At 51.8% G+C, this 24,618-nt stretch overlaps 2 protein-coding genes across 3 annotated transcripts in view; one reads left to right on the plus strand and one right to left on the minus strand.

Moving 5' to 3' along the window:
• Positions 1 to 1,220, plus strand: part of LOC135405499 (gastrula zinc finger protein XlCGF49.1-like) — a 62,029-nt gene extending 60,809 nt beyond the window's left edge. For both annotated transcript variants that reach the window (XM_064640201.1, XM_064640200.1), the window contains exon 2: positions 39 to 1,220. In XM_064640201.1, the coding sequence (XP_064496271.1) occupies positions 39 to 793 (755 nt within the window). In that variant the 3' untranslated portion in view covers positions 794 to 1,220. The remainder of the gene's footprint in view (positions 1 to 38) is intronic.
• Positions 1,221 to 22,026: 20,806 nt separating this feature from the next.
• LOC135405280 (zinc finger protein 436-like) lies at positions 22,027 to 23,865 on the minus strand. The gene has a single exon (XM_064639947.1). The coding sequence runs from the start codon at positions 23,861 to 23,863 to the stop codon at positions 22,475 to 22,477; it is 1,389 nt and encodes a 462-aa protein (XP_064496017.1). The 5' UTR covers positions 23,864 to 23,865; the 3' UTR covers positions 22,027 to 22,474.
• Between the last annotated feature and the right edge of the window lie 753 nt (positions 23,866 to 24,618).

A 24,618-nucleotide genomic window follows, 5' to 3' on the forward strand; every position in this document is an offset into this window, starting at 1 on the left:
GCAAATCCCCTCCCTGTCCTTCTTGCTTCCTGCCCCAGGCCCCGAGCTGAGGAGGGAGAGCCCGGAGGACAAATCCCCCCGTGAGACCCTGGTGGGAGAGGCCGTTTTGAAGGGCTCCATGGTGCAGGAAGGCAGCGGGGAGGAAAAGGGCCGGAGATCCCCCCGCAGGAGGGGCTCCAAAGCCATCCCAGGGTGCTCTGAGGAAGAAGGACCCAGCCTGTGCCGGGAAGGCAGCTGGAGCTTGAGGGGGAGTTCTGAGCTGGTGGTCCATGAGCAGGCTCCCAGCAGGGAGAAGCCCTTCAAGTGCTTGGAATGTGGGAAGAGCTTCAGCGGGAGCTCCCACCTGATCCGACACCTGCACATCCACACTGGGGAACGGCCCTACCCATGTGGGGAATGTGGGAAGAGCTTCAGGCAGAGTTCCCACCTCCTCACCCACCAGCACATCCACACTGGGGAACGGCCCTACACCTGTTGGGAATGCGGGAAGAGCTTCAACCAGAGCTCCACCCTTCGCACCCACCAACGCATCCACACTGGGGAATGGCCCTACAAGTGCTTGGAATGTGGGAAGAGGTTTCAGACCAGCTCACATCTCCTCCTGCATGAGCGGACGCACACGGATGAGAGGCCCTTCCGCTGCACCGACTGCGGGAAGGGCTTCAACCGGAACTCCAACCTCGTCACTCACCGGCGCATCCACACAGGGGAGAGACCCTACAAGTGTGGGGAGTGTGGGAAGAGCTTCACCCAGAGCTCTACCTTGACCAGACACCAGCGGACTCACCAATAAGAGAAGCCCTACCAGTGCCCTGACTGCGGGAAGAGCTTCAGCCATTGCTTCCACCCCGAATGAAGCCCCTGATTGTGAGGCAACCCCTGGCGTCCAGTGACTGTCAGTCCATCACTTTTGACCACAAAGGGCCAGTCCCCTTTCACAGGGGCAGGTTCTTTCAACAGAATCCTTCCTGGAGGATGTTTGGAGATTCCTGCCTTGGCTGGGGACCCCCCAAGGTCACTGCTGGAGGCTGAGAGCAGAGATCTCCCCACGAGTGTTGGTCTGGGGGAGTTCCATCCATCCCTAATTAAGAATTACTGCTTTTGTGCCAGGTTGAGTAGAATTGCTTCAACAATTGCTTTAGTGTAGAGCCCTGTCCTATCTTATCCTGTACTCCTGGTAGTTTTAGTGTTTGTATTGTGCAGTAAATAATTCTGATGAAGATGTTTTGTATGATCATTTGGAAGCCTAAATAAATTCCTTTTTATCAATAGGTCTGATTTGCCATCATTAAAACCTTGGGGACCAAAGTGGTTTAGTCACACCTCTGTAATTCCTCTAAACTGAAAGTGTTGGCATAATCCAAGGCTGTGATTGGATCCAGCAGCCCCCAGAACCCCACAGGAAGTTGGGAGCTCAGGGGGGCCACCCACCTATCCCAATCTCCCGGTGTCCAAAGACACCCATGGGGCCATCAGGCCTGCCTGACCACCCACCCTTTTCCACCCTTCTCCCTGTTCCTCCCACATTCCCATTGTCCCTTCAATCCCTAATTTCCCCCCTGAACAGTTTAGGGGTCCCAACCACCACTTTTTGCCCCTCTCCTGTGGGCACTGAAGGAGAAAATGAGGCTGCACACACAGAGTTCCATTGCGGGACTTGTCCGCCCATCTTTCCAGCATCCCCCTTTCATTGGGGTTCCTTTGGAAACAGCACCTAGGCTTTCTCTCTTAGTCCACTGGAATTCCCAGCATGGCCCCAAAGCAGTGCCCTGATCCCACACATTCCCCTCCCCTCATGTGCTCCCTGTGTTCAGCCACCAGACAAAAACACAGGCTGCCATGCAGAGCGTTCCAAGTGGTTTCCACTTTGGCAAACAGCACTCTCTGGATGGAAAACACCAGTCAAGGCCAAAACACTCCTTTTGCATCCTGATTAGCTGAATGCAGCTGCTGCTGCCTTAACTTGTTCCCATAAAAATTCTCAGGGTTCCTTTGGTTCCAGGAGGCCCCACATGTCACAATGGCCCCTGGATTCCATGAGCTTCTCCAATCTCCAAAGGTTCCTTTAGGTCCATGAGGCCCTGCAGTCCCAAAATGCCCTTTGGATTCTCGGAGATTTCCCATTGTCCCAGGGTCCCTTGTGCTTCAGAAGGAGCTGCAGCGGGATAGTGACCCCTTGGTTCCGTCAGCTCTGCAGTGTTCCAGGAATCCTTGGGTTCCAGGAGAGCCTGCAGTTTCACAAGGAGCACTTGAATGCAGGAGGTTCTACAGGGTCCCAATGGCCCCTGGATTCTGGGAGGTTCAGAAATATCTCAGGGCTGAGAAAACTGGGATTGTTCAGGCTGGAGAAGAGAAGACTTTGTGCTGATCTAATTGTGGCCTTCCAGTGCCTGAAAGGAGCCAACAGGAAAGATGGAGAGAGACTTTGGACAAGGGCCTGGAGTGACAGGACAAGGGGCAGTGGCTTCACATGCATAGAGGGAAGGGTTGGAGGAGATAGTAGGAAGGAATTCTTGACTCTGAGGGTGCTGAGATGCTCTTTAAGGCCTCTCCCAAGCCAAAGCATTCCATGATTGTGGGACTGGTGGGTGAGGTGGTGGTTGGAGCCATCTGGGGCACAAGGACACAAAATGAGGGAGTTTTCCATTGTGGGGGAAGGAAGGAGGGGGCAGCAGAACTGACCCCTTGGACACCCGGCAGGCAGGCTTTGGCTGGAAGCTGGTGATGGGGAGCTGAGTGAAGCCCCCACAATGCAGGAGGAAATGGTCAGTGACCTGCTCTGCCAGTGAGACCCCCCCAAGTGCCTGGGCCCACATGGGATGCAGCCAAGAGTCCTGAGGGAGCTGGAGAAAGAGCTGGCCAAGCCACTCTCACTCATTCCCCAGCAGTGCTGCACAACTGCACAAGTCCCAGCTGACTGGCAACAAGCACATGGGATGCCCATCCCCAGGAAGGGCCAAAAGGAGCATCTGGGGAACTCCTGGCCTGTCCCATTGACCTCAGGACCGGGGAAGTCCATGCAGCAGATCCTCCTCAGTGCCATCCCATGGCAGGGGCAGGACAACCAGGGGATCAGGCCCAGCCAGCGTGGGGTTGGGAAAGGCAGGTCCTGCCTGACCAACCTCATCTCCTTCTCTGACAAAGGACCCGCTCAGTAGCTGAGGGAAAGGCTGGGGATGTGTCTCTGTGGAATTCCAGAAAGCCTTTGGCACCATCTCCCCCAGCATCTCCTGCACAAACTGGCTGCTCATGGCTTGCCCGGGGAACTGTTTGCTGGGTGACAAAGTGTCTGATGGCCCAGGGAGTGGTGGGGAATGGAAGGAAATCCAGGTGGGGCTGGTCACTAGTGGGGTTCCCAAGGGCTCAGGGTTGGGGCTGCTCCTGTTTAACATCATTCTGGGTGATCTGGGCCAGGGGATCGAGTGCCCCCTCAGGAAATTCATGGACAACACCATGTTGGGTGTGAGTGTGGATGTGCTGGAGGGCAGGAAGGCTCTGCAGAGGGATCTGGACAGGCTGGATCAAGAAGGCCAAGTGTCAGGGCCTGCACTTGGGTCCCAACAAGCCCCTGGAATGCTCCAGGCTGGGGGCAGAGGGGCTGGAGAGCTGCTCATCAGGAAGGGACTTGGGGGTGCTGCTTGACAGGGACTGGATATGAGGCAGAGTGTGCCCAGGGGGGCAAGAAGGCCAAGGGCATCGTGGCCTTTGTGGAGAAGAGTGTGGCCAGCAGGAGCAGAGAACTGATTGCCCCTCTGTGCTGGGCACTGGGGAGGCCCCAGCTGGAGTGCTGTGTCCAGTTCTGGCCCCTCAGTGCCAAAAGGCCCTTGAGGGGCTGGAGCGTGTCCAGAGAAGGGAACGGAGCTGGGGAAGGCTCTGGAAAACATGTCTGCTGAGGGACGGCTGAGGGAACTGGGCTTGTTGAGTGTGGAGAAGGGGAGGCTCAGGGGGGACCTCATTGCTCTCCGTAATGACCTGAAAGGAGGTTTTAGTGGGGTGGGGATTGGTCTCTTCTGCCAAGGCTATAGTGAAAGGTTGTGAGGGAATGGCCTTTAATTGTGTTGAGCAAGGTTCATACTAAATATTAAAGAACCCTTTTTCCACTGAGAGAGTGTTCAGGCATTGGAACAAGTAGCCCAGGGAGGTGGTGCAGTCTCTGGAAGTGTTCAGGTGTGTGGTGGGTTGATTTTGGCTGGACACCAGGTGCCCTCCCAGCCGCTCTATCACTCCCCTTCCCAACAGGACAGGGGAGAGGGTAAGGTGGGAAAAAAAACAACTGGTGGGTTGGGATAAGGCAGTTTATTTAAAGCAAAAAGCAGAACAAAGCTTGTGCACACAGAAGCCAAAGACAGCAGGGTTTGTTCTCTGCTTCCCATGAGCAGCCATGGTCGGCCACTCCCGAGGAGCAGGGCTTGGGTCCGCGGGACGGTTCCTCAGCAGGCAGCCATCAGACAATGAATGCCCCCCTCCTGCTCCCTGCCTCAGCTTTTAGAGCTGAGCTGACCTCCCATGGGCTGCAATGTCCTTTGGGTCAGTTGGGCTCAGCTGGCCTACTTGGGTCCCCTGCCAGGCTCTTGCCCTCAGCTAAGGAAGGAATGTCCCAGTGTTGGTGCTGTGCTCAGCAGTGGCCAAAACACTGGGGTGTTCTCAACACCCTTCCAGCTGCCAATGCCAAGCCCAGCCCTGGGAGGGCTGCTGTGGGAAACTGAACTGCAGCTCAGCCAGACCCAACCCAAATATCTCTGGCACATATTCTATAGAATCCATCCTTAGGCGTTGTATGATAGATCTATAAGATATTACAAACAATAAGCAATAATCAGGCAAGTGTCCTCCTTAGGGACACAGCCCCCACCCCCAAACTCTTGCCTGTATTTGTTCCCTGAGGGTCTCTGCAGCAGCAAGCACAGCCCCACACTGACTGCTCTGGGCTGTGCAGGCATTTGTGGTTCTGCCTGTCTCACACACACCCCCAGCCTTGGGATGGATCTGGATGTGACTGGATGTGATATCACAGGGGAGCTGTGATATCATGGGGAGGTGTGATGTCACAGGGACGATGTGATGTCACAGGGACGATGTGATATCACAGGAGAGGTGTGATGTCATATGATGGATAGGACATCATAGGGAGGATATGATGTCACAGGAAGGATGTGATGTCACAGGGAGGATGTGATGTCAGGGGGAGGATGTGATGTCACAGGGGAGCTGTGATATCATGGGGAGGTGTGATGTCACAGGGACGATGTGATGTCACATGATGGATGTGAAGTCATAGAGATGTGATGTCACAGTAAGGATGTGATGTCATATGATGGATGTGATGTCACAGGGAGGATTTGATGTCACAGGAAGGATGTGATGTCACAGGGAGGATATGATATCAAAGGAGAGGTGCGATGTCATATGATGGTTGTGATGTCATAGCGGAGATGTGATGTCACAATGGAGGTGTGATGTCACAATGGAGGTGTGATGTCAGAGGGGAGCTGTGATGTCACGGGGAAGATGTGATGTCACATGAGAGCTGTGATGTCACAGGGGAGGATGTGATATCACATGAGAGATGGGATGTCATGTGATGACTGTGACGTCATGAGGGAGATGTGATGACACAGGAAAGATGTGATGTCACAGGGGAGCTGTGATGTCGCAGGAGAGCTGTGATGTCATGGGGAGGATGTGATTTCACAGGGATGATATGATGTGATGTCATATGATGGATGTGATGTCCTAGAGAATCCTTGACGTCACAAGAAAGATGTGATGTCACAGGGGAGCTGTGATGTCACATGGGAAGTGTGATGTCACAGAAATGGTATGATGTCATATGATGGATGTGTCACCATAGGGGAGATGTGAAGTCACAGGGCAGCTGTGATGTCACAGTCGAGCTCGGGATGTTACAGGGATGATATGAGATCACAGGAGAGATGTGATGTCATATGATGACTGTGACGTCATGAGGGAGATGCGATGACACAGGAAAGATGTGATGTCACAGGGGAGCTGTGATGTCGCAGGAGAGCTGCTTAAACCAACCATCATGCTATGAAGTTAGCAGTCTATTAGAAGATTGCAGGCATGATGCGAGCTGGGGCCTATGGGGGGACTGGACACTTTCTTTGCTTTTCAACACAGGGCCCTTCTTCCGTGAGGCTCAGCACCCCATGCGCTGTTATTTATAATCTTGTGTGGACTCGTAAACTAAGAGGTTTCCTTCATATGTTGCAGTAGTTAGAGAGGAGAGAGAGAGATTCAAAACAATCCTTGCCACTTGCTATAAAACCACTGGGACAAAACATATATAAACAACACCCATCTTCATGAAAGACAATAAAAACATAATATCAATAACTATGGTATTGCCAGGTAATCTGACAGCACTATTCAAACTATACAAGCAATCCACCCTTTCAAAGCCTTTCCAGTCTGGATATGATACAGAATTTTGAGTTTGTTTTTCAAATTTTAGCTAATTCATAATACAAATTCAATTATATTATAACCCTCTATACTGGAGAAAAATGCAAGTTTTGACTCTAACTCTGATCCTCTCCCACCAGCAATACAACACCACATACAAAAAGAATAAGTTAAAACACATTGTTGGTGACAGAGACTTTCTTAACTCTGGAATAGTAGATTCAGGGATCTATTAGGGCAAGAGGTCTGCTATATAAGAAAGAAAAAACCAATGCATTTTGTTCTTCAAGATGCATGGCCTGCATTGAATGGCTAATGCATGGCTGTAGTTATTGTTCTGATTAATACAAAGATGACAAAAGCAATTAGAACAGTTTCATTTACTGTGTTCTGCATCATCTTCTCAGTCTCGGGCTTGGCTCACCAGAGCCACAGACTGGCTCCTCTTATTCATGAGAATTACTAATGATAGATTGAGAGTGAATACTTTTTGATTTGTGATATAACTAAATGAATAAGGATCACTTGAAGGCATATTAAAGGTATTGCTAGTCATATTAATTACAACATCAGGTGCATCTCAGGTCTTTTCAATACAGACTATACATTTTTTGCACTTGGGATCAAATTAAAGATTTAGTTTTGTTTTCTCTCTTTTTCCAAAATTCTAATCAAGGATGGAGAAGGCCAGATTCCAGCTTGCATCTGGTTCTTTAGATGTGGTCCATATTATCTGCTTGTATTTTTAGGGTTTTTTTGTCTATGAAATTCTGGTAAGAGAACAAAATTCACAACATAAGCAGCACAAAGGAGAGCAAATAACTAGTTGTAAGATCATGTAAAAATCAGCTGAGTAAACTTTTTAAACACAATTCTAAAGATGTGATCAGCATAATGCCAACCCAGGGTAAGGCCTCTGGCTTTAACCACTTGTATTCACAGCACCAGCTGTGGGGGTGCTTCAAGAAGACAGTTCCCCCACTCCTGCAGACTGAGGGTCTAGAGAAACCCTGAGCAAAGTACACACAGAACCTGACAGGGTCACTCCACTGTCACGTCACTTCTCAGTTTATAACAGGGAGATAGAAAGATGTTTTATCTAAGAGTTAAGGAAATCCTCAGCCTGCTGGCTTTCCATTTACCTTATTTGCAAAGTTGTAGTTTTTAGAAAGCAGGGGGGTTCTACACCCCACCCCCAGCCCCGAGACACTGGTAATTTAAACTTTTTTGAGTTCGGCCAGAGGAGGTTTAAGCCTCCCACTCGGTTCCTAGGCAACAAACTATCGCTATTGTTTGAGCTACTAACACCTTATCTCTTTCTCTGCTAAGGCAAAGGGCAAGTTTTGCAAGAGGGCTTTTTATCCTTTTTGTCAAAATCCTGCCTTTTTTTTTTTTTCTGAATACAAAGTTTTGGCAGAAGGTTTTTATAGGGGTACAATACAACCAAGAAGGCATTTCACTAAAACTTTTGTACAAAGCCTCATTTCCCGGAAAAACTCCCTAAAACTGTCTGCATACTAGCTTGCAGTTAAACGCAATTCTTTGGTTTTAAGTTATCTCCAAGGGATTAGAAGGACTAAAGAGAGAGATTTTGCTTTCTTTTCTCAACCACTTACATGCTTGGTTTCTGCGGGGCAAATCCCCGGTCTCTCCCTAATTTCGAAACGGCAGGAGTTAAAGATGGAAACAAGAACTATGGAAAGGTGTGTACTTGTTTGTTTTAAATACTTATTCCTCAAGAGTAACAGAAAAGGGAAAGAAGACTCTTTTGTTTCTCTTTCTGACTGCAGCCTCTCCTGCCCTTCTTACTCACTCTCCCCCCTGTCCCCTTCCCCGCGGGGCGGGGAGGAAGAGGGAAAAGGTTGGAGCTACTTTTCGTTTCTTTTCTTGCTGCCGCAGTCCCCGCCGAGCTCGCCGTCGCTCTGCTGTTCCCCGGGCCGCCCCGCACGCCGTGGAGCTCCTGGGGACCCCCGCACAAGTCTGGCCGGCTCTGCAGAAGCAGCTCCCGGCGCTGCCGCCCGCTCCGCCGCCGCCTCTGTCGCTGGGGTCCCTCTGCCGCTCCGCCGCCTCCTGCCCTGGCTGCCGGCGCTGCCTTCCCCCGGCACGCCGGGCTCAGGCAGCAGTTGGAATAACCCTAAAGTGAATTTCTATGCTCTTGTGTTCACCTGAGACACTCTAACGGGAGGAGAGTCTCCCGGACTCTCATCTCTGGGGTTTAACAGTGACTAACAAACTTATGGTCGCTTCTCCACACACACACAGCCCCCAACACACACACACACGCCAGCACGGTACCGTCAGCAACACTGTGAGCTCACGGCGACATTGGACACACAACGCAATTAACAGGAGAGTTAACAGAGAGACGGGAAGGCAGTTCTCTAGCCTGCCTCTCCTGTCAACGAGAAGTGGCACTTTGTCGGGGTTGCTCTGTTCTTGTTTCCCTCTGGGGCTGCTCCGTTCCTGGTTTTTCTTGCATTGCTGCTGCCGGGCTGTCCTCTCGCCGGCTCCCGGGCACTCCGGCCCTACCCGTGCGGCGCTGCCAGCTCTGCTCCGCCACGCCCTTAGGATTCTCCAGCAGCCGGAGTGGATCTCTGGTGTTCGTCTGCACCACAACTCCGCGCGGGGTGGCAGCGGCCACGATTGGAACTCGCCCTGTTCGATCGGTGCAGTGCACGCTGGGCAGCGATGTGCTACCCCTTCCAGCAGGGCGACTGCATGGCCGAAAAGTCTCCTATCAGCGGCGAGGAGGGGTGGCCTTTCTCTTTTTACTGTCTCTGAGGGTGATTTGCTAGGTTTTTCTTTATTTTCTGGCTTGAAGGGTGGTGATTTTTTAGAAGCATGATCTTTTGAAGTTTTAAAGACAGTTCGCCACAGTTTCAGGATGCTGGCAGCCTGCTTAAGAGACTCGGTGGCTGCATTAAAAAGCACTCTCCCTGCAGAGTCCCAAATGTCTGTACCAAATGCTGACTGAGCATCTACCCCATTTCTTTTACACCAACTATATAAGGTGCAGAGCACACATTTCTGATATCTCACACTGTGCTTCTCTAGTATCACTATGCCAACAGATTCCTCCTGCACGGATATCTGTGCTTCCATTATTTATTCCCCAATGGCTCACCTTCTTTCTAGGTGTCTGTAAGTCTTGAGTTATTTTTTGGCTCTAAGGTCCGCTGACAAATGCTACATTGGGGTTCCATCCTCACTGCCCTGAGGTCCACAGTCACCGCTCTCAGATCCACGGCAATAAATCCCCTCCCTACCACTCTAAGGTCCACAGCATATCTTCTGCAATAAATCTTCTCTATCACCGCTCTAAGGTCTGTGGTCTTATGCAAGGAATTCTCCTTGCAGTAAATCTTCTACACAATAAATCGCATCAGGGTTCACCAATGGACGACAGCCAAGAATGCACTCAGATAGCAGGGAAAGGCACACGGCTATTTTATTGCTCTCAAATGTTTCTTGTATACTCTTTGTATACTATCGTGCTACAACATAATTGGTTAAAAGTCTCAAACATAAAACACTGTACATACTTTCATTGGTAACACAGAAGACACTGTGCATACTTTCATTGGTGACACTACACACATTTGGATTGGTGACCTTTGGTCTCGGCTGCATTACGTTTGTTCCGTCCGGCATTGCAGTAAATATTTCCTTAGAGTTGTTTACATTCCTCTGCAACTTCAGAGCTGCAACTGCTCAAATTCAAGGCCTGCCATCCAGTCGTTTCCCACAGGGAGGTGTGATGTCATAGGGGAGATGTGATGGCACAGGGACAATGTGATGTCACAGGAGGACATGTTGTCACAGGGATTATATGATATCACAGGAGAGGTGTGATGTCATATGATGGATGTGACACCATAGGGCAGATGTGATGTCACAGGGGAGCTGTGATGTAGCTCTGCAGAGCCCTGACAGTGCCACTGCAATCCCAAGCTGCATTGCCCGGGTCAACACTCAGCACAGCCAAGGCCACAACCCTTCCTGAAAGGTGTCCCTTCTGGGCAGGGCCAGGGGGACAAACCCCTCCATCTGTCCCTCCACATGTTGTGTCCAAGTCTCATCCCCCACTTAGGGACAAAGTCAGGCTACATTGGGTGTTTAGCTTTGCATTTGCTTCACTCTTTTGTGCTTCCAACACACACACAACCCAGTCTGGGCAGAGTCTGGCCCCCCAGAGAACACAAGATCTGACTAGTTGTGGCTCCTGCTGCAGGGGCTGGAACTTGGGCCACAATCTGTGCCAGGAGCAGAGAGGTCCCTCCTCACAGAAACTTCTTGGCAATGGAGTTCTTAAGAAAATGGGACAGGCTGTGGGGATCACTTGCAGGGCACAGCCAGGGTCGTGTCTTGACCAGCCTCCTGTTTAACAGGACCAGCTTTTCCATTCTCTTTTCTCTCTGTTTTCTCATGCTTGTTCCTCCAGTGACCATTGCGATCCTACCCTTGCTTTGGTTCTTTCCTAGACACCCCATGACAAGTCTTGCCCAGTCCCCAAATCCCCTTTCTGAATGCCCATCATTAGTGTCAGACTCTGAGGCCAAATCCCCCATCCTCAGCTAAAGGGTCACCCTGAGAGGTTCTGCCATTGACCCACTTGCTTAAAGTTTCATACAGATACCTTGGAACTTCCTTTGAAACCTTGGAACTTCCTTTGAATTAATTTGTTACCTTTTGGGCTTAGAATGGCTTCTTCAAAAACATGGTAATTCATGTCCTGAACATGGAAATACTTTGGAGAAGAAGTTTGGGATATTAGACTCAAAGAATCCCAGAATGGTTTGGCTTGGAAGGGATATAAAAGCTCATGTGGTCCAAACTCCTGCACATAGACAGCAACATTTTCACTAATCTAGGCTGCTCAAAGTTCCTGACCTTGGACAAATCCAAGGGATGGGATGGGACATCCTCTCCTCTGGGAACCTGTTGCAGTTCTTGTCAGACCCACTGGCAAATATTTCCTCCTATTATCCAATAGAAAGCTCCCCTATTCCAGTTTAAATCCATTGCCCCATATTTTGCCAATACAGGCCTTGGTAAAACATATGACTGTGACTATCTTAGACTATGAGCACAATGTTTTCATCTGCAAACACCTTGGAGAGTGCTCAGAGATGTCCCTACAAAAAGTTTGTCCCCATCTTTGTTAGAAGCCTCTGTGGTGGTGCATCCTCCCCCCATTGTCCTCAGGCCTGGTTGATGATCTCAGGAGCTCCTGACAAGCCTTGACCAAACCAGCTGAGCAATGAAGAGCCCCTGGACTGTGCCAGGGGTGTAGGAAAGTGTCCCTGGACTGGACCAGCTGCTCCTGGATGATACAGGTGGGAACAATCCGGAGTGGAACAGCAGTGGAACACAGGATAATCAGTCATCCCATGAAAGCTTTGGAATATTCCCTGCCTGAATTGTAGTCCAAATGGACCAGATTGGATAGAATTCCCAAATATTTGGGAAACTCCAGTCATTACTGACATGAGGATGGAAATTCAGCAGACAACTAAAGCCAGTCACCTTGGGAGCCCACAACCAGTGGGGCTGAGGGAGGCCCTGGCAGCTCCCCAGCACCTCCCTCTCAGTGGGACACCTCTGGCAGCCTCTCCCAGCTTGGGAACCCTCCAGTTTGTGACACTCCAAAGACCCTCGCTGATGCTCAGGACAATTCTGATCCCCCTCCACAAACACTCCTCCAGCTGTGACCCTTGTCTGGTGGGAAACACAAAGGGATTTGGGGGAGTGTTTCCCTGACAACAAGGAGAATTTGGGAGAGGGACCTTTCCACAGCCAGCTCTTGATGTGTCCACACATCTCTGCCTGGGTGTGGGTGTGAATTGACTGTGGTGGGAATGTTGTTGTTGTGAATCTATAATTCAGTCACTGTTAAAATTTTAGCACATGCTATTGAATCACCTGATAACTGTTCAATTGGTCAATGATTAAGTGCTAGTAATGTCTTTTGTCCCCTTATCTTTGGATCCAATTCGTTTGTGCCCTGACCCTCTTGCATCCCAAGGCTCTGTGTAAATCATTCTCTTTCATCAAAAAATATATATTTTTTGTGACGTCCACTTTAAAATCTTCCTCCTTAGGTAAACTACAAAACAACTCCAATTAGTTTTTGACGTCTTGAGGACAATTAAAGAAAGAAAAGTAATTTGTTTTTCTGTGTTTTAATGGGTCCTAAAGTGTGTTTGGAGTTGCATCAGCTGTCAGTACAAGATGGGTCATGTCAGAAGTGGTGAGACTGGGGGGTGAGGAGCAAGGTTGATCATACAGGGTCAGTGTGGATCTCCTGAGGAGACACTCAGCATCAAGATCACTTGGAGAACACCTCTATCACCTCTTCTCTGAACTAAAAAATATCCATTCTTTGATTTCAAAAAAAAGTACAAACTTTGAAAACTTGTTTTGAAATTGCTTTGAAGACAATTAAAGGAAGACAAAGAGATCCTGAGGGATTTCTGGAATTTAATGAGCCCCACGGTGTGTTTGCAGCCCAGCCCATGATCCTGAGGTACTGAGAGAAGATTGAAGCAGCTGCTGAAGAAGTCAGAAGCCAAAGTCCAAGTGCCTTGAAGCATTGCTGGGCCCCACTGAGGGCAGGCACTGACAAAGCCTCCCCAGGGACTCCTTGGAGCAGCTCCTTGGAGGCCAGGAGTGCAGGCAGACAAAGGCTCTGGGCAGGCCCCTGCAATGCTGAGCAAAGCCTGCCTTGGTTTTGTGGAGCACAAAGGCCAAGGCCTGAGCCCCAGGCCCTGGCCCAGCAGATCCTGTCCCTCCCGGCTGGCTCAGGGCTGTTTGGGGGGCACTGGGATGGGAGGGGGAGCAACAACAAAGGCCCAAAACTGGGCAACCCCTGCCAGGCTCCTGAGGGAGGGGCGAGGCAGAAACCAAGTGCAGAACCTGCCAGGAAAGTTGGTTGTGGTGGCCTGAGTGGCAGAGGCAGCTGCCAGAGGCAAGGGGACAAAGGCCTGGGTGCCTTTGGGCCTTGCAGCCCTGCCAGAGCCCTTGGCCATCTCTCCTGCAGGCTGTCCTGCCCTGGCCCTGCTGCTGCTCTGGCCTTGCAGGCTGCACACACCCCTCCTGCTTTCCCACCCCCTCCCAGCAGCATTTCTAGACCCTCCCTGATGTCTCTGCACCAGCTCTGGCTGTTCCCTGGAACACAAAGCCATGGGCTGATCCTGACTCCCTCTGGGTCACCTCTTGCAGCACAAGGGTCCCCGTTGAGTGACATTTCTTTTTCCTCACCTTCAGTCTCAACCTTCAATGCTACTCTTTGTGGAGATTTCATTCTATTTCCAATATGAACAAAAGCTCCATCCTGTCAGATCTCCTCTAGACCCTCTCCAGTTCTTCCTCATTCCTCCAGAATGGGGAACCTCACACACAGACAGACCAGTCCAGATGTGGTGACCCCAGGGCTGAGTCCAGGGAGGTGACAACTCCCTTGTCTGGGTGCCCACACTCCCCCCAAGGCAGCCCCATGTGCAGTTGGCCTTAAATCAAGGGGCCATTCTGATTCTTTGTAACATCACGGAATCAAGTGGCACCGTGACACTGCAGGGCCTCATGGAACCAAAGGAATGCAGGGACACCGTGGAATCTCATGGAACCAAGGGACCACTGTGACTTGCAGGGTCTCTTTGAAACCAAAGGAACCCTGAGATATCTCAAAACCTCTTGGAACCAAGGGGCCACTGTGCCTCCCCAGAACTCCATGGAATCAAGCAGAGCCGCTGCCTCCCCCCCGCCGCCGCACGGACCGGAGTCGCCGGCTCTGCCCCGCTTGGACACCTCTGGAGTCAGTGTGTTCTTGGGCAGCACAACTGATCTCAGACCAGAGAGTTTCCCACATTTTGCTTTGCCCCTCTTTCCTGTGTTTTTTGTTTGTTTGTTTGTTTGTTGTTTTGGGGTTTTTTTTTTATTTTTTGGGGGTTTTTTGTGGGTTTTTTTTGTTTGTTTTTGGGTTTTGTTGTTGTTGTTGTTGTTGTTCATTGTTCATTCAGGGGGAAAAGGGGGAAGGGAGGCACATGTTGATCCCTGTTCACACCTGTTTACAAAAGGGAGTTGGGGCAGGAGCAGAGAGAGGAGGCAATTTCTCTCTCTGCTGTTGCTTTGAACTGTTCTGTTGGTATTGCTGGTTTTGCTGCTGTATTTCTTGTCAGTAACCTCTTATTTTTTCACTTATACCTCCTTGTATTTTGTCTCCTTGTATTGGTAGGGAATAAAAGGAGAGTGAGTTCTTTTTATTGGAGTTCCAGCGCCAATATGTGTCTTTAAACCAGGACAGGTTACTCAAGGGCTCCCTGAAATTTGGCATCATTCACAAATGACTAGAAAATGCATTTTGTCTCATTATATCGAGAGCTCTTCTACAGTGGTGTACAAGGGCTGATCACTGAGGGATTTCATCAGGAAGTTGCTGCCAAGAGGACTTTGTACCATGGATTTTATTTGACACTCTTCATTCAGCCAACTTCCCACCCACCACATCTTCCACGTCTTCAGTCCAGCTCTCACCAGTCTGGCCATAAGGAGACCACAGGAGACCATGTCAAGGGCCTTGATGAAATCTGGGCACACAACATCCTCTATTCCCTCCCACAGGGGTTCTGCAATCCCTGCCTTGTCCTTCCCATGCCTGGCAATGGCTGCAGGAGGACTTGCCCTATCCCCTTCCCTGCTGAGCCTGAGCAGTCTGGAACTCTGCCAACCCTCCTTGCTGCCCTGTTTTCAAACTGCTTCCATGTCTGCCTTTGCCAAGGCCCCAGGAAGCTCTGGGATGGCTCTGGCCTTTCCAAGGGTTTGGGAGAGGTCTCCCAGTGACACTGCCCAGCCTTCTCAATATCCCTGACACCAAAACCTTTTCCATATCCCACACTTCCAGAGGAGTGCCCAGGACACAACACAGGTTGTCCTGGTGGTTCTGGAGAATGAGAAGGGATTTCTTCCTAGAGACCAACCCCTCCAATTGGATTTGAGTGCAGCTGAAAGGTTTCCTCAGCATTTTCCCCAGTGCCTCCCTGCCCTGAAGGTTTCTGGCCCTCAGGCTGGAGCTGAGGGGGTTGGGCAGGTGCCTGAGGAGGGTGTAGAACAAGGGCTGTGTCCATCTCTGCCAGGAGGGCTGTGCTGGGCAAGGATGAGGAGGCTGCAGAAAACAGTGGCACTGGGGAGGGGAGAGGAGCAGGTGGAGAGACCTTGTGCCTGCCCACGCTGGGCAGGAGCTGCCCCAGGATGGCAGCTCTGAAGCACTCACAGGATGTCCCTGTGAACAGGAGGGGAAGACTGGATCTGAAAATGAAACCTGGAAAGCAGAGAGCAGGAGTGTCATGGTGACACTGCAGGAGAGTTCCAGCCCTGGAGCAAGGTGACAGAAGAAGTGACCCAGTACATGCAGTGGCCTCCCAAGATCCCACAGCATCCTGGAGGTGCTGTAAGGGAGCCCAGCTCTGCTTCACAAGTTCCCAGGGCCTGTCCCTGCCTGTGCTCCAAGGGCTTCCAGCCCACAGGACTGTGCTCAGAGAGCACTCAGGCCTTACAGCGAGAAAGGGGCTCAGGAGGACAGTGTGGAAGTGGCAAGAGAGCAGCTCTGCAAAGACCAAGCCCTGCTGCTCCCTGGCAGTGCTGCTGGGCTGGGATTATTGTCCCCTTCCCGTTTGCAAATACCCCCTGTCCTGCAGTGTGCTGTCGTTTAGGAACAGCTAAGAAGAAGGGTCATGGACAAAGAGGGCACCGCAGTGTCCTTTATTTGGTTTAAATACACAGATTGCACAATTCATCATTTATACATCTCTGGGTAAAATTCAATGGGTAGGCACTAAGTTAGAAGGCAGATACATTAAAATATATCATTGCACAGAAAATTATTGCCAGAAGAACCAGATGACCTCCACGAAAAACCACAGCAGGAAGGCTGGGCCATTAAGGAGTCCCATTCTGAATGCTATGCACCAGAAAACAGGCACTTTATTGCTCCTGAAAAGCATCCAGTCATCATTTTTCTCATGGCGGCTTTGAGCTCCTGGTTCCTGAGGCTGTAGATAAAGGGGTTCAGTGCGGGAGAAACCACCGAGTACAGAACTGACAGGGCCAGATCCAGGGATAGGGAGGAGATGGAGGGGGGCTTCAAGTAGGAAAACGTGACAGTGCTTAGGAACAGGGAGAGCACGGCCAGGTGAGGGAGGCACGTGGAAAAGGCTTTGTGCCGTCCCTGCTGAGAGGGGATCCTCAGCACAGCCCTGAAGATCTGCACATAGGAGAAAATAATGAAAATGAAACAACAGAATCCTAAACAGACACTAACCACAATGAGCCCAATTTCCCTGCGGTAGCCTGAGTGTGAGCAGGAGAGCTTGAGGATGTGTGGGATTTCACAGAAGAACTGGCCCAGGGCATTGCCCTGGCACAGGGGCAGGGAAAATGTACTGGCTGTGTGCAGCAGAGAATAGAGAAACCCACTGGCCCAGGCAGCTGCTGCCATGTGGGCACAAGCTCTGCTGCCCAGGAGGGTCCCGTAGTGCAGGGGTTTGCAGATGGCAACGTAGCGGTCGTAGCACATGATGGTGAGAAGGAAATACTCTGCTGACATGAAGAAGACAAAGAAAAAGGCCTGTGCAGCACATCCCTTATAGGAGATGGCTCTGGTGTTATGGAGGGAATTGTGCATGGCTTTGGGGACAGTGGTGCAGATGCAGCCCAGGTCTGTGAGGGAGAGGTTGAGCAGGAAGAAGCCCATGGGGGTGTGCATGTGGTGGTCCCAGGCTACAGCGCTGAGGATGAGGCCGTTGGCCAGGAGGGCAGCCAGGGAGATGGCCAGGAAGAGCCAGAAGTGCAGGAGCTGCAGCTCCCGCCTGTCTGCGAATGCCAGGAGGAGGAACTGGGGCATGGAGCTGCTGTTGGACATTTGCTGCTTCCCAGCACAGGGACACTGTTCAGAAACAGGAAAGGACAGGGAACAATTAAGACAGGCTCCTCTAAGCAAAGCCACTTTATTTCTCATAGAAATCCCCTGAACTGAAACGCTTTTCCTTTCCTTTGTGCTGGCTGAGGGTGCTGTGAGGAACAGGAGCTCTGCCCATGTGCTGCCAAGGGCTCAGTTTTCCCCTTCTCCAGTGGGGACATGGAGCTGCTCTGCCACAGCATCAAACACTCCCAAGCGATGTCAGGCATCATCCACCTTTAAGGGAAAAGTTCAGTCTCCACTCTCAAGACGTGGAAGGGCTTAGCATGTCCCTTAAATAATGTTGTCTGTGTTTATTATTTTTGATGGTTGCATCTGATACCTGTTCTTGTCAGGAGTACAAATCCTCATTTTTATGATACAAAATGTAACAAGACTTTAAACAGGAGAGGACAAACAGCTCAGCTCTCCATACCTTAGTGCAGAGCCAGGAGAGCTGCAGTGTCCCTCTGTCTGTTCCCATCTGCCCTGTGCTTTCCCTCGTCCTGCCTGAACATAACTTCACATGCAAATTAATTTTTAATAAACCCAAATACCTACAGTCTGATGAGTGCAGGGCAGCACTGTTTAAAAGGGCAGCTTTGTTAAATCTTCTCTGTTCCAGCCCAGCAATGCAGTGTTGCCCAGGGGAATCTCTGGCTGTGCAGGCTCTGATGGCAACATGAGAGCAACCCTGAGGAGGCTGGAAAAGTGACCCAGAGCTACATATAATACACAGATGTGGGGATTTCTGCTACTGCCTGGTCTCTTCTCCTCTAAGAGGAATAGATTTGGCGTTTCAGTGCCTCCTCCTGAACTGTGAGATTAATTTTTATGACCAATTTCCCACCCAGAAAACACATATTTGAAGATGGAAATAACAGGATCCTACATTGTCAGGTATCCCATGACTGGCTGTGCTTTCTTAAAACTCCTCTGAGAAATGTTCTGTAATGACCTGGAGCTGTGAGGAGCCCTCACAACCAGCAGCCTATTCTAAAAAGTTAAGAGTCCTTCCCTGCCCTACCAAGGGTTGCTCCTTGCCCACAGCCCTTCTGCCCCAGCCCTGGGAGCAGCTCCCCGGGCTGGCTGAAAGCTCCCCCTTGCAGGCAGCAGAGTCCCTGCCCAGCACAGCACCCTGGGCTGCAGGACCCTGCTCTGCCCCACAGCCCTGGGCACCCCTGGCTGCACCCCTGCCTTCACAGCTCTTCCACAGTGCCCCAAAACAGCCCCTGCTCACCCATCCCATCAGCTGGGGCTGGGCCAGCTTTAGGAGAAGCCTCCAGGAGCTGCCCCTGCACTGCCCTGCAGCCACAGACTCACCATGTGCAGCCCTGCCAAGGTTCCTCCTGCAGGGAGCTCTCAGCCCTCCTGCCAGTGCTGAGCCCCTTGAAGCTGTGTCTGTGCCCTGCTGGTGTCCCTGAGCTGCCCTGGCAGTGCCCTCAGCCCTGCTGGGCTGTGCAGAGGAGCTGCTCAGCAGCAGAGCTGTCTCTTTGAAGCTCTTCTTGCTTGCCAGGAGCTCCCTGTGTGCCAGGAGCCTGGCCCAGCTCAGCAGCACAGCAACAGCCCCAGACATTTCATGACCTTCAGGGGGTTTGGTGTTGTTTACATGAGACTCAGTCCCTGAGAGGAAGTTCAAACAACTTTTCAGAAGTCAAAATGAGATGGAAACACTGAAGTTTCTTGTAGTGCTAATGAGTCTCACTGAGGGACACAACTGAGAACGTGTCCCCAGGTTCCAGTTAGAGCAGAAAACTGCAGACAGTGATGCCAAGGATGGACAAGCAAGGGAAAGGTGGCTCTGATGCTGCAGAAACCTTGACTTGTTTCCTTAATCCAACGGGCCAAGGCCTGACCCCTAGCCCTTGGGAAGGCAGATCCTGTCCCTGCCTCATTCCTCAGGGCTCTTCCTGGGGCGCTGGGATGTGGGATGTGCAATGCCAAGGGCAGGACCATGGGGTGGCACCTGCCAGGCTGCTGAGCAGGGACAAGGAGGCCATGAGGCCCCAGGGCTGCAAGGGGCACTCCCCTCCTCCTGGCATCAGGGCCACAGACAGCAGCCCTGGCCAAAGGCCTGCAGAAGGTGGCTCTGTCAGGGCCTTTCAGCTTCTCCCCCTCCCTGTTTCCTCTCCAGCCCAGGCTGTCCTACGGTGTCCATGCCCTGCCCCTTTCCCTGCAGGCTGTCGTCATCCCCCCGGCTGCCCCACCTGGCTGGCACCTTCCTGCACTGACATCTCTGTGTCCTCCCTGGCTCTTCCTGCACACACAAAGCCTTGGGCTCATCCAGACTCCTTCTTTGTGACATATTGCACCACAACACTGACCTCAGAGGGAAATTTCTGACTTCTTGTCACCAGTCTAGGCCACCCCAGCTGCCCTTGGTGGCACTAGATCTTTCTTAGGCTGTTTTCTGACAGGAAGAAAAGCTCCACCAGCTCTGACACCCCCCTTCCAGACCTCTCAGGCTACTCCTCTACTGTCCTCAATCTTTGCACCACTGACCCCTGAGTCCTCAGCCTCTATATATGGGTCATGTGCTTGAGGCCCCAAATTCCTTCCTGGGAGATCTCTGGGACCTCTCCAAGGTTTTGGAAGATGACAGTAGAGTGCTCTGATCCCAGGAAACACAGAGGGACACCTTTTTCCAAGGGTTGTCTTGGCAATCTCTTTAAACTTTCTGGCACAAGGGAGCTCTGAGCTCTGGGTATGGAGGGAGGTCCAAGTGCCAACCACTGGAGTGGGAGCTACAAATCATCAGGGCTTGTGTTCTTTGGAGGGCCAGACACTGGTGAGAGTGGGGTGTGTGTGTGCACATGGAAGGACTTGAAGGGCACAATGAACTGTCTCAAAACACTGTCAAAGCAGGAAAATCCCTCAGTTCAGGAAGGATATTGAGGTGCTGGAGCGGGTCCAGAGAAGAGCAACGAGGCTGGTGAAGGGACTTGAGCACAAGTCCTATGAGGAGAGGCTGAGGGAGCTGGGGTTGTTTAGTCTGGAGAAGAGAAGGCTTAGAGGCGACCTCATCACTCTCTTCAACTACCTGAAGGGAGGTTATAGCCAGGCGGGGGTTGGTCTCTTCTCCCAGGCAACCAACAATAGGACAAGGGGACATGGGCTCAAGCTCTGCCAGGGGAGGTTTAGGTTAGATGTTAGGAAGAAATTCTTTACAGAGAGGGTTATCAGGCATTGGAACGGCCTACCCAGAGAGGTGGTGGATTCACCATCCCTGGAGGTTTTTAAAAAGAGATTGGACGTGGCCCTTAGTGCCATGATATAGTAATTGGAGTTGGATCAGGGGTTGGACTTGATGATCTTGGAGGTCTTTTCCAACCCAATCTATTCTATGATTCTATGATTCTATAATTCTATGATTCTATGATTCTTTAAATTGTGTTGGGCAAGGTTCATATTAGATATTAAAGAAACCTTTTTCCACTGAGAGAGTGTTCAGGCATTGGAACAAGTAGCCCAGGGAGGTGGTGGAGTCTCTGGAAGTGTTCAGGTGTGTGGTGGGTTGACACCAGGTGCCCTCCCAGCTGCTCTATCACTCCCCTTCCCAACAGGACATGGGAGAGAGTAAGGTGGGAAAAACAAAATAGTGGATTGGGATAAGGCAGTTTATTTAAAGCAAAAATTAATGTGAAGCTTGTGCACACAGAAGCCAAAGACAGCAGGGTTTGTTCTCTGCTTCCCATGAGCAGCCCTGGTCGGCCACTCCCGAGGAGCAGGGCTTGGGTCCGCGGGACGGTTCCTCAGCAGGCAGCCATCAGACAATGAATGCCCCCCTCCTGCTCCCTGCCTCAGCTTTTAGAGCTGAGCTGACCTCCCGTGGTCTGCAATGTCCCTTGGGTCAGTTGGGCTCAGCTGGCCTACTTGGGTCCCCTGCCAGGCTCTTGCCCTCAGCTAAGGAAGGAATGTCCCAGTGTTGGTGCTGTGCTCAGCAGTGGCCCAAACACTGGGGTGTTCTCAACCCCCTTCCAGCTGCCAATGCCAAGCCCAGCCCTGGGAGGGCTGCTGTGGGGAACTGAACTGCAGCTCAGCCAGACCCAACCCAAATATCTATGGCACATATTCTATAGAATCCATCCTTAGGTGTTGTGTGATAGATCTGTAAGATATTACACATAATAAGCAATAATAAGGCAAGTGTCCTCCTTAGGGACACACACAGAGCCCCCCAAACTCCTGCCTGGGTTTGTTCCCTGGGGGTCTCTGCAGCAGCAAGCACAGCCCCACACTGACTGCTCTGGGCTGTGCAGGCATTTGTGGTTCTGCCTGTCTCACACACACCCCCAACCTTGGGATGGATCTGGATGTGACTGGCTGTGATGTCACAGGGGAGATGTGATGTCATAGGATGGATGTGATGTCACAGAGGAGCCTTGATGTCACAACAAGGATGTGATATCACAGGGGAGGTGTGACAGTCCCTTGGGGGTCATTGGGCACAGCGGGGTTGGCAAAGGGGGGTGACCCCCCTGAGCTCCCAATTTACTGTGGGGTGCTGGGGACTGCTGGATCCAATCTCAGCCTTGCATTATGACAACAGCTTCAGTTTAGAGGAACTACAGAGGTGTGACTGAAACAGTTTTGTCCCCCAGGTTTTAATAATGGAAAATAAAATATAGAAATGAATTATTTAGGGTTACAAATGATCAGACAAAAGATCTTCATCACAATTATTTACTGCACAATACAAACACTAAAACTACCAGCAGTACAGGATAAGATAGGACAGTGCTCTACACTAAAGCAAATGTTGAAACAATTCTACTCAAGCTGGCACAAAAGCAATAATTCTTAATTAGAGATGGATGGAACTCCCCCAGACCAACGCTCATGGGGAGATCTCTGCTCTCAACCTCCAGCAGTGACCTTGGGGGGGGTCCCCAGCCAAGGCAGGAATCTCCACACACCCCCCAAGAAGGGTTCTCTTGGAAGAAGCTGACCCTGTGAAAGGGGACTGGCCCTTTGTGGTAGAAAGGGATGCACTGACAGTCACTGGACTCCAGGGGTTGCCTCACCATCAGGGGGTTCATTGGGGTGGAAGCAGCGGCCGAAGCTCTTCCTGCAGTCAGGGCACTGGTAGGGCTTCCCTTACTGGTGGGTACGTTTGTGTTGGGTCAAGTTAGACCTGTCAGTGAAGCTCTTCCCACACTCCCCACACTTGTAGGGCCTCTCCCCAGTGTGGATGCGCCGGTGGGTGACGAGGGTGGAGTTCTGCTTGAAGCCCTTCCCACAGTCAGTGCAGTGGAAGGGCCTCTCATCCGTGTGCGTCCGCTGGTGCACGAGGAGAGTGGAGCTGGTCTGAAACCCCTTCCCACATTCCAAGCACTTGTACGGTCGTTCCCCGGTGTGGATGAGCTGGTGGATGTGGAGGCTGGAGTTGCGCCAGAAGCCCTTCCCACATTCCCCACATGCATAGGGCCGTTCCCCAGTGTGGATGCGCTGGTGTCTGCGGAGGTTGGAGCTCTGATTGAAGCTCTTCCCACATTCCCCACACTTGTAGGGCCGTTCTCCAGTGTGGATGTGCTTGTGCCGGATCAGGTCGGAGCTGTCACTGAAGCTCTTCCCACATCCCCCACATGAGTAGGGCTGTGCCCCAGTGTGGATGCGCTGGTGTCTGCGGAGGCTGGAGCTCTGAGTGAAGCTTTTCCCACATTCCCCACACGAATAGGGCCGTTCTCCAGTGTGGATATGCTTGTGCAGGATCAGCTTGGAGTTGTCACTGAAGCTCTTCCCACATCCCCCACATGAGTAGGGCCGTTCCCCAGTGTGTGTGCGCTGGTGTTTGCGGAGGCTGGAGCTCTGAGTGAAGCTCTTCCCACATTCCCCACACGAATAGGGCCGTTCTCCAGTGTGGATATGCTTGTGCAGGATCAGGTTGGAGCTGTCACTGAAGCTCTTCCCACATTCCCCACATGAGTAGGGTCGTTCCCCAGTGTGGATGCGCTGGTGTTTGCAAAGGGTGGAACTCTGCCTGAAGCTATTCCCACATTCCCCACACGTGTAGGGCCGTTCCCCAGTGTGGATGTGCTGGTGGCGAAGGAGGGTGGTGCTCATCCTGAAGCTCTTCCCACATTCCAAGCACCTGAAGGGCTTCTCCCTGCTGGGAGGCTGCTCAGGGATCTCCAGGTCAGAGCTCCCCCTCAAGCTCCAGCTGCCTTCCCGGCACAGGCTGGCTCTTTCCTCCTCAGAGCACCCTGGGATGGCTTTGGAGCCCCTCCTGCGGGGGGATCTCCGGCCCTTTTCCTCCCCACTGCCTTCCTGCGCTGGGGAGCCCTTCAAAACGGCCTCTCCCACCAGGGTCTCACGGGGGGATTTGTCCTCCGGGCTCTCCGTCCTCAGTTCGGGGCCTGGGGCAGGAAGCAAGAAGGACAGGCAGGGGATTTGCCTCCGGCCCACAGGGAAGGCCAAGGACATCCCCCCAACTCCGGCCCCGGCAGGACGGCGGCGCCAGCGGGGTTGTCCTGCAGCCGGGGCCATGCTCGGCTGACAGAGCCAGCACAACACCCGCCCAAAGGGACACTGACTTCCTCCTCACCTGCCTGGGGGGCCCAAGGCATCTTCCTCTTCCTCGCAGCCTCCTCCTCCATCCGCCCAAGCTTTGGGAAGGAAAACTCCTGATGGGGGGAAAACAAGGGCTGAGTGTGTTGGCTTGGGGGTTCCTCCTGCCCAAGTCCATCTCTAGAACTCACCGGGCATCCTGTGTCCATAAAAACCTCCCAAACACCAAGATTCAGCCCAGAAAAAACCCAAACCACCAGGATTCAGCAAAAAACCCTTCAGAAATAGCAAGAAGACTCTCGCTACCCCAAACTGCAAAAAGTTGAGATTCAGCTAAAAAATACTCCAAAATATGAAGGTTCAGCCCAAAAAAAGGTGATGGGGACTGAATTTAACCCTCCAGCAGGAAAGTCGTTTCATTTCAAGCTTGTCTTCAAGGGGCGCCCTGGGATTGGAGCCTGGGCTCTAATTAACCTCTCCTGTGCTGCCAAACAGCAGGAGCTGTATGGCCAAGGGACAAACTCTGTGATCCCTGTCAGTGTCCATGGCCCCTGTCAGTGTCCTTCAGGGAAACTGAGAGCAGGAAATGAAGAAACCGGTTTGGAACTAAACCACTTGTGCTGGTTTCTTTGGACACTTGTGTTCGTTCAGAGAGCCCCTGGAAACACTCTGCTGTTCACTCCCAGTGCCACCAGTGCCTGGGTCCTGTCTGCAGCAGCAGACTGCAGTGGGAC

Source organism: Pseudopipra pipra, chromosome W (genome assembly GCF_036250125.1).
Source record: "Pseudopipra pipra isolate bDixPip1 chromosome W, bDixPip1.hap1, whole genome shotgun sequence".
NCBI classification, from domain to species: Eukaryota; Metazoa; Chordata; class Aves; order Passeriformes; family Pipridae; genus Pseudopipra; species Pseudopipra pipra.

What these genes read in the sequence shown, in the direction of transcription:
- LOC135405280 (XM_064639947.1), bottom strand. Translation starts at nt 23,863, where the DNA reads ATGGCCCCGGCTGCAGGACAACCCCGCTGGCGCCGCCGTCCTGCCGGG.